The sequence below is a fragment of the Notothenia coriiceps genome, unplaced genomic scaffold (genome assembly GCF_000735185.1).
Source record: "Notothenia coriiceps isolate Sejong01 unplaced genomic scaffold, NC01 NC01_scaffold00038211, whole genome shotgun sequence".
NCBI classification, from domain to species: Eukaryota; Metazoa; Chordata; class Actinopteri; order Perciformes; family Nototheniidae; genus Notothenia; species Notothenia coriiceps.
The window spans coordinates 173,861-183,787 of record NW_011370912.1 but is presented as its reverse complement, the minus strand read 5'-3'; the positions used below and the strand labels follow the sequence as shown (position 1 = coordinate 183,787).

The 9,927-nt window shown below is 39.4% G+C and overlaps 1 protein-coding gene across 2 annotated transcripts in view; it reads left to right on the top strand.

Moving 5' to 3' along the window:
- The first annotated feature begins 2,820 nt into the window (after positions 1 to 2,820).
- Positions 2,821 to 9,927, top strand: part of LOC104968084 (protein FAM83G-like) — an 18,840-nt gene continuing 11,733 nt past the window's right edge. For both annotated transcript variants that reach the window (XM_010797645.1, XM_010797644.1), the window contains exon 1: positions 2,821 to 3,536. In XM_010797645.1, the coding sequence (XP_010795947.1) occupies positions 3,084 to 3,536 (453 nt within the window). In that variant the 5' untranslated portion in view covers positions 2,821 to 3,083. The remainder of the gene's footprint in view (positions 3,537 to 9,927) is intronic.

Sequence of the window (9,927 nt, the reverse complement as noted above, 5' to 3'; positions counted from 1 at the left end):
AGCAAAGCAACAAACCATTGCGTAGCTAACTAGTAGCGCTAGCTTTAGCTAACGTTAGCTAACGAAACGAACTGCCGAGTAAAATTGGAAAACACTGGTAATTAATTCTATAATTTGTAAAACTACGGTGTTAAAAACGACAATTTCAAAAATACAGATTCTAATGGTCAGATATAGATATACAGATACTAAAGATAGGCAGGTACTTGCTTTCAAGCAGAACACAGGGGAAAACAAATTTAGCGGGAGTGTTTACGTGTTCGGCGTAATGACGTACAACGGCCTCGACAATTTCTGTAGTCCTATTCAGCCATTCGGTAACAACCATCGTTTTTCAGACACGTAAACTCTTCAAAGATCCCCAGTGGGGTCACTGCTGATGTATTTAATGTCGTAGAACAAAACGTGATTTATCTCTTAAATTTGTGCTATTTTCCAAAACCCTATGGAAAAAATGCATTGCTTTTTGAGGAAGGAACCGGAAGTGCTAAAAATGCTAACTTACTTCCGGGTTTTACGACGCGTCACTGCGGTTCTCTATGAGGAATGGCTCAAATGCATGATCTGTTTGGTATTTTGAAAAATAAAAAGTATAAATATGCCTTATATAGGTATGGTCCTACACTATATTATTCAAATATAGCATGATAGGTCCACTTTAAAGCATGTAAACATGTCGCAGTAGAGACAAAAAATACAAATATGAACCTGAACAAGAGCGTTATCTGTCCTCTTTCATATGATATAACTTTATCTATGACATTTCATATTTGAGAGGCAAATAAAATTCATTTTCTGCCATTTTTGCATGAAAACTTACCTAAAATCAAGATAGTTGGTGAATATATTTCTGCTGATAGACTAATTGACAAGTTAGCTAGTAGCCAAATGATAGAAAAACACTTTTGGAGCTGGAAATAACATTGTAAATATGAGAGTTGGTATTATTCTGTTTGTCAGTGTAAAAACAATTACCACAAGGTCTGACTACTCTTCTATTGTTTTTCCTGTTGCCTGTCGCCTGGGTAAAACATTACATGTTCAAATTAACGACCAATACATACGTCACAGTGAGCAGCAGGTGATACAAATATTAAACTGTACTATTGTAATGTAATAGGCATGTCACTGTTCAGCCTGTGCTGTGATCTCTTTCCCTCCCACTGTTTAATAGAACATATAATGACATGTATCTCACACAATAGAGACCGTGTGCAGGCTGCAGCATGTGACTTTAATATACTGAGAATCAAGGTACATTTGGAGCAGTCTAATGTTAATGAAGTGTTATTAAAATGTGTGTTGTAACCTGAAGACTACGTGTTTTGTTCGATGTCTGCTTGATTCTTGAGACTTTTTTCTCCGCTTTCTATTCAAAGGGAAGCTATTTAACTGTAATTAACTTATTATCATTATTATTATATATCATTATTATTATCATCATTATTAACTCTATTATCAGGTCTAGGCATTAAGCTCAAGTTCCTCCTACTATATATCAAACTTATACTACAGAGTTCAAAAGCAAATCACTTTCATAGCACTTTATTCATCCGCCCGATTAAACCTTACGAGTTACTTAGAAAATCTGGACTTTTGCAGACAAAACATAAAATATTTAAAAAACAGCTGGAATGATTACTCACTGAAATTATTTACAGATTTAAATAGTTTTAATCCTTTTTTATAAGAAATATATATGTTTAGTTACTTTAAGTACTTTTTTGTGATTATTTGTACATACATTTACTTAAGTCACATTAAATGCAGTTTAAAGTTATACTTGAACCAGAGTATTTGCACAGTGTGTTATTAGTATATGATCTGAATGCTTTCTCCACCACTGGAGGGTGAACATGAAGTTTATGATTGATAACATGTTCTTTCTTATGAGTTATTTCTAAGAAAATGAAAGAAATATGGTCTGTTCTCTCCGGGCAATGTTTTTAGATTCCATTAATGTCATCTTATCTTCTTATCTTGGTTCACGGCTCTGTCTTGCTGGCAGGAGCTTTACGAAACATGACAGAACAGGTAGAACCGCAAAGTCATGATGTACTTGTGGTTTTCACATCTCTCATCTCATTGGATGACTGGCACTCTAATGATTTAATTGTTAAATAAGGGAGGGATTGCTTTTGTTAATGACTTCATTTTTTTAATATATAATCAAGTCAAACTCAAACATGTAAAACGTTTTCTTCTTTCATGGTATGCAGTGGTGTTAATACATGTACTCAAGTACTGTACTTAAGTACCATTTTGAGGTATTTTGACTTGAGTATTAACATTTTTATTTATATTTATAATCCACTATAATTCAAAGGCAAATATACATTTACTCCACTACATATTTAGTTGCAGATATAGGCTATTGATATCTATCAATAATCTATACCATACAATATGATCAACACTTAAATGAGACACCAATAAATTACATCTGGATTAAATGTGCATGCTACCAAGCAGTAAATTCATTCATTAAATTGTGTTCCTTTACCAGCTTGATAAACAAATCAATAATTATAATCAAAAAATATGATTATGAAATGTACCAATCTAATGAGTACTTTTACTATTGATACTTTAAATATATTTAGATGCCAATACTTTTACTTGAATGACATTTTGAATACAGGACTTTTACTTCCAACAGAGTATTCCTACACTTTGGTATTTCTACTTTTATTTAAGTACAAGATCTGAGTACTTTCACCTCTGATGGTATGTTTTGATATCTGTACATGGCACAGGCAAAGGTGCGCATGCATGTGTGTGGGTGTTTTGCTGACAGGGTCACACCTGTCGGGCGGTGCCTTCAGCGGGGTGTCACTCACTCTGCCTCTCGCTCTCTCTCTGCCCCGTCAAGTCTTTCGTTTGGAAGTGGGGATGACAATGGCCGAGTGTTAACGCACCATGGCCGCTCAAAGGAATCTGGGGGAACTACGTGAAGTTATGTGCAACAAGTCTGGAGATTATCTACTCAGCTGTTTAGACCACAGAAGGGAACTTTTATGCAACACGTTTGGAGAAGTTTGGAAGAGGAACTAAACTGGATTTGTAGTGTTTGTTTTTGAGACATGGCTCTGTCCCAGGTACAGTGCCTGGACGATAACCACGTGAACCTCCGGACCACCGAGTCCAAACCGGAGTTTTTGTACAGCGAGGACCAGCGGGTCGCGCTCGAGGCTTTTCTTCGAGATGGTCGCGAGGCGTTTGTTAAGTACTTGGAGGCTCGCACCTTGCGCGGCTTTCTGTCGGACCTGGAGTTGGACTCTCTCGCGGAAACGGTGGAGCCCTATGACCCGGGCACGGACATCTTCCCGGAGGACGGCGGGGACGACCAGTCCCCGCTGTCTCTGCACTACTGGCCCGAGTTGTCGGATAGGTCCATCCCGCAGATGGACCTGGGTTGGCCGGACTGCGCTTCTTACCGGGGGGTCACGCGCACAGCCGTGTACACGCAGCCACCCCTGGATGATCAGGCTCACATCAAGGAGGTCGTCAGGAAAATGATTGCGCAGGCGCAAAAGGTATGTTGGGCCACTTATAAAGAAGTAGACAAAATAATATACCATTTAATACAATACAATTCAGCTTTATTTGTTAAGAACTTTAAAACCTCCAGACCAACGTGCTTTATGGAGAAAGAAAGAAAGAAAGAAGGAAGGCAGAATAGGTATATTTAAGCATTGTCCTGTCTGTTTGTGCCTTAATTTTTGCTTTCAAATAAAAGTAAACTACTAAAAATGAAAGTTAACACTCTCCGGATAGAGGTCCAAAGCTATATAGGCTACAAATATTTAAAGCATATTCATTTGTGGTTGTCTTCCCTTGGGTTATTGGGAAATATGAAACTGTTTAGTTTAAGATCTTTAGTATTTACATATAGGCTTGGCAATATGTGCCTCTCTATATGTGTTTATTTGTGCTCTTATTTGTTGCTTATGTTGGCTGACACTCTGACTTGCTGTACCCTTTAAAAAATAACTTTAACATTGACATAGTAAATGGCTGTGCAATAAGAAACACCGCTGTGTCAAATATTTCCTTTATGGTTGATCTATTTTGTAGTATTTTCTGCAGTGTATTTCAGGTGTACTACTCAGAGGGTACACCAGAGAAAATATGTAGAAACAAATGCATGTTAGATATTAAAGATTTTTGTCAAAAGGGATTTTGTTTTACACTTATTTCTCTGACCTGCTGTACTCATTCAAAAGATAAACTGTAACGTTGAACTTGTGTTAACACGTGCAGCAATGACATCAGTCTGTGTGAGGTCAGAGTACAGACTGATGACAACATGAGACAGTGAAGAGTAAAGTGCAACTTGATTAAGCTGCTTTATCAGGGACTAAAAGAAGAACCACCACTGTAACAAGGGAGCAAGATTATGTTGGATATTTGCATGTGCTTTTTTGCGTAGGTTGATGATGCATATGAGTGTGCTTTTCTGTCTGTCTAGCAGCTGACTCATCTGAAGGCACAAGTTTAATGTGACATGTTTTATTTCATGGCAGCTGTTCTCAGAGACATGTGTCTCTCGAATGCACCAACTGATGGGAACTGAAAAGCTTCTGCAGGCTAAATTAACATAAACGGAGAGCTGTGAGAACCTGCACAACTTCCGCTTAAATTATACCTTAAAGGAAACAAAGTCGCTGAGAGGCTGAGGCCGGGCCTGTTTGATGTTGTATGACACGCTAAAAAAAGTACTTGCTGAGATCAAAAGCTCTGTTTCATAGTATTGTAGTTTAATGTCAAAAAACTCGGTGATCAGACATATACATAGTTATAATAATGAAAGCAATCGTAAATCTTGCGGTCAACAAAAAAGTACAACGGCCCTGTGTCACCCTCTCTTCCACACACACACCTCACGCAGGGGAACAGGATTACAATGAGTGCCGCCCATATCCATGTGACCCAAGCCAACCAATAAATAGTGATCAAACAAATATCTTATATTAAAACATAAAGGATTACTAAACACGTTTCATGGCTCCTACATATGGGTTCTCCTGCTCGTCTGGCTTTGGACATCAGTCACATTTTGTCCTTTTTGTCTTTACCCCAACTTCATGAGAATATAACTGAACATATTCTCTTCTACCTTTCACACCCTGTGAACTTGCAGTGAGATATCGGGAGGATACGACTTATCACTACTGATACATGAGAGCAAGATCACTTGATAGACTGTATTGTCTGCACACCATCATATCGGCAGTCACAAAAACAACTGCAGTTTCACATTAATCCTCTGGGATCATCAACCACAAAAGTCATGCATTTGCTGTTACAAAATTCTGTGAAAACTGATATTCATAGTTTGATTAAGATATGTACTTGGCTAAAATTATCTTTAATAGCTCAATCAATACCACTCAAACATATTTTGGCAACATTTATGATATTATTTTTATGCCGACAATCGTTTTTAATTTTAATAACACACACCCACACACACGTCTTGTAGACCCTCCAAAATGCATGTTGGTTATTTCTCTGTATGATGTCTCATGTGTGGTTCCCACCGATGCCGTTTCATAACAAGGTCAATGGTTGCAAGCCAATGGTATAATGACGTTGGTATCACCTGGTAACTCTCCATCATCATTGACCAAGTCTTACAGAGATGCGATTTGGAATTGAAAAATATGACAAAAATATGGCTGGCTTTGAGCATATCCGCTTGGCTTCACTCTGGTACCAATCTGAAAAGCTTAGTGACATAAAAGAGAAACCATTCCAGATTGAACACTGGTCCAGTCAGCTGAAGGACAGCAACGCCAAGGGAGCCACTTTTCTCTTTGACTGGTAATCTAAATCTAAAGTGACATTCTCCAAGTTCTTGTTAGTTATTTGTAAGCAGTGGGAGAGGGAGAGAGATATAGTAATCAGATGTTGTGATGTATTTACTCGTGTGATTGCTTCTTAATTTAACTTTTGAAACGTTTTGGGTGTTGGACAAAAACAGGATTTCTGATTCTCAGTCACTGGTTCTCGTAAGACTGCAATGCTGATGACACCAAGCTATTTTTCTTTGCCCTTGCTCTGTCGATCTTCAACTGGATAAGACTGAGTAGTGCTCCCTCAGGGATAAGATCTGCAAGTTGAAGTGCAGTTCATTTATCTACTATCGCTAATTCTAGCACTGCTACTTTAAATAGTATGGGTTTTTAGCAGTTCTTTTTTTACAAAACAAAAGTTTACAGATATACATACAAACATCTATTTTAATCGTTTGGACTTTATGTATAATCTATATTTTTCTGTCAAATAATGGATAATCTTACCTCTTCGTGAAAAGTTTAAAAGGAAAAAATGTCATCGTTAATTGGTATCAACTTATTAATATCCGAAATGTGACATGGCATATTATTAAAGGTTACTAGTAACTTAAAGAGCCTGTGACACGAACCCAACAACTGTTGTGCAATGAAATAGTGGGCTACTAGTAATCTCGAACCGTCAGTTTAAAAAAGAAAAAGCGATACCGTTCCGATAAATATCAATAATTTCGAACATCGCGGGAAAATTCCTTCGACTCATTTTGAGTTTTGGGGGAAGCCGGAAGTGACGTCAATGCGGGAACGCTTCACTGTGCGGCGAGAGAGCCAAACACGGACAAAGTGTGTTGTCATGCGTAGAAATGGTGAATTACTGAGTTTAGGCACGTTAATAACGTTTTAATGAAGTTGATTACAGTATATTCATATTTGTCAATGCTTTCATGTCAATTCGGCGAACATAAACATAAATGATCGTGGTGAAGATGATGATTAAATAAACATAAATGATCGTGGTGAAGATGATGATTAAATTAGGATGATATAAAAACAAATCGATTATTTTTGTAAACTCAAGTGGATGAAACTACATTTATTAGTGCTTTCATGTCAATTCGGCGAACATATGATACATTAAATGATCGTGAGGATGATGATTTAAAAATCTTTTGTTTGAGCCGGTCTGCATTTCCTGATGAGAAAACAAACCTTAGCTTTTTGTAGTTGCAGTCAGTGGTGTAGTGGGCGTTGGACGCGGCGGTACGCCGTACCCCCACTTATTTGAAGCATGATTTCTTTTTTTAATAGTCTAATACATCTAAAATCATTGCCAGTGTTATCAGTTGCAAGTGTGCGTTTGTTGTAATAATGACGAAAACATAATAGGCAGATTTCACAGTAATTATAATAAAAACGTAGCTCAAGCATTTATGCAACTTGATTTGAAGCGTGTGTGTGTGAGGGGCAGAACTGTGTGTGTACGGTGACCAGGTGTCCCGCACTGTGCGGGACTGCACACACAGCATTTTTATTATTTGTCCCGCGTCCCACACATTGAGACTATGTCCCGCATTTCAGTGATAGTCGCGCAGAAAGGCCGGATCGGTTCGCTGACAGCCGGCACCGCCCTTTATTATTATATTGTCTAAACGGCATCATGTAAGTTGCGCTGACAGGCGACACAGAGGTCCCCAGGCCCCCCCCGGCTCCGTGACCGTATGATCGCCCATATTGACGCACCTAATTCCTAAACTTCTAACAGATACAAAATAAACCGATCCTTCAGCCTCATATGAGCTCTCAGACACGTTCAAAATTAAACTGTCATCGCTGTCTGAGCTTGCTGCTGTNCGACATTTCAAAATACAGATTCTAATGGTCGATATTGATTATACCAAGACTAAAGGTACTTGCTTTCAAAGGGCCAGACACAGGAAACAAACTTAACGTTTACGTTTCGAGCGTAATGGACGTACAACGGCCTCGACAATTTCTGTAGTCCTATTCCATCCACTCGGTAACAACCATCGTTTTTCCGACACCGTAAACTCTTCAAAATCCCCCCAGTAGGGTCACTGTGATTATTTAATGTCCGTAGAACAAAAAAGTGATTTATCTCTTAAAATTTGTGCCAACACAGACCCTTATTTCGAGCTGTTTTCCCAAAACCTAATGGAAAAAATGCATTGCTTTTTGAGGAAGACCGGAAGTGCTTAAAACTGCTACTTTACTTCGGTTTTACGACGCGCCACTGCGGTCTTATTATCTCAAGCTTATTTTCATTCGTTGTAGGTATTTGATAGTATGATTTAATTTTGTAATTAATGTATTCATCAGCCTCAAACTGGATGGCACTTGTCCCTATAGCCTGTTTTAAATTGAAGTTGTCTGAGGTCCTTACATCAGCTGCTCTTGCAGTTAATAATAGTGTACCTAAAGAGCCTGTGGACAGCATCCCAACAACTGTTGTGGCAATGAAATATTGGCTACTAGTCATCTCGAACCGTTAGTTAAAAAAGAAAGGTCATTTTTGATAGTTTTGGGGGAAGCGGGAAGCTAACGTCACTGTGCGGCGAGAGAGCCAAACACGGACAAAGTGTGTTGTCATGCGTATAAATGGTGAATTACTGAGTTTAGGCACGTTAATAACGTTTTAATGAAGTTGACTACAGTATATTCATATTTGTCAGTGCTTTCATGTCAATTCGGCGAACATAAACATAAATGATCGTGGTGAAGATGATGATTAAATTAGGATTAAAAATCGGTAGTGAGAGCTGCTGAATTTCCTCCCGTCGGATGTGATATAAAAACAAATCGATTATTTTTGTAAACTCAAGTGGATGAAACTACATTTATTAGTGCTTTCATGTCAATTCGGCGAACATATGATACATTAAATGATCGTGAGGATGATGATTTAAAAATCTTTAGTTTGAGCCGGTCTGCATTTCCTGATGAGAAAACAAACCTTAGCTTTTTGTAGTTGCAGTCAGTGGTGTAGTGGGCGTTGGACACTTATTTGAAGCATGATTTCTTTTTTTAATAGTCTAATACATCTAAAATCATTGCCAGTGTTATCAGTTGCAAGTGTGTGTTTGTTGTAATAATGACGAAAACATAATAGGCAGATTTCACAGTAATTATAATAAAAACGTAGCTCAAGCATTTATGCAACTTGATTTGAAGCGTGTGTGTGTGAGGGGCAGAACTGTGTGTGTAGGGTGACCAGGTGTCCCGCACTGTGCGGGACTGCACACACAGCATTTTTATTATTTGTCCCGCGTCCCACACATTGAGACTATGTCCCGCGTTTGAGTGATAGTCGCGCAGAAAGGCCGGATCGGTTCGCTGACAGCCGGCACCGCCCTTTATTATTATATTGTCTAAACGGCATCATGTAAGTTGCGCTGACAGGCGACACAGAGGTCCCCAAGACCCCCCCCCGTTGACAGTTCACGAGCGCGTCCATAGTGTCTCCCGTCCACCCACCAACCCCGTCCACCCAGTAAAAACATCCCCACTACACCACTGGTTGTAGTAGTACACCAACATGGATTAAACGTGTGTTTTTTTTTACCACAATGTTGGGGAAATTAATGGATAAAATGCACGGATTATTATTATTATTATTATTATTATTCCCACTCCGATCGGGACACTAGGTCCACCGTTTCCCCGCAGCGAGGCTCCCCCCGTTGACAGTTTACGTGGGCTGGGCTGGGTGCAGTGGCGGACTGGCCATCGGGACGAATCCCGATGGGCCGGTACCGAAGTGGGCCGGTCGGATAAGTCACTAGCACATCCCCCACTCCCCCCGTTGACAATTTACTAGTGGTACCGAAGTGGGCCGGTCGAGAGTCCCGGGCTGATTTTTAGTCCCAGTCCACCACTGGCTACATGACCGTATGATCGCCCATATTGACGCACCTAATTCCTAAACTTCTAACAGAAGTTAAACCGAATAACAAAATAAACCGATCCTTCAGCCTCATATGAGCTCTCAGACACGTTCAAAATTAAACTGTCATCGCTGTCTGAGCTTGCTGCTGTGTGCCCCATCGTGCGTTTACATGCAGATGCTGGGATCCTGAACGGTGCAGCTGGGAGCGCTGTGCCCGCAATGACG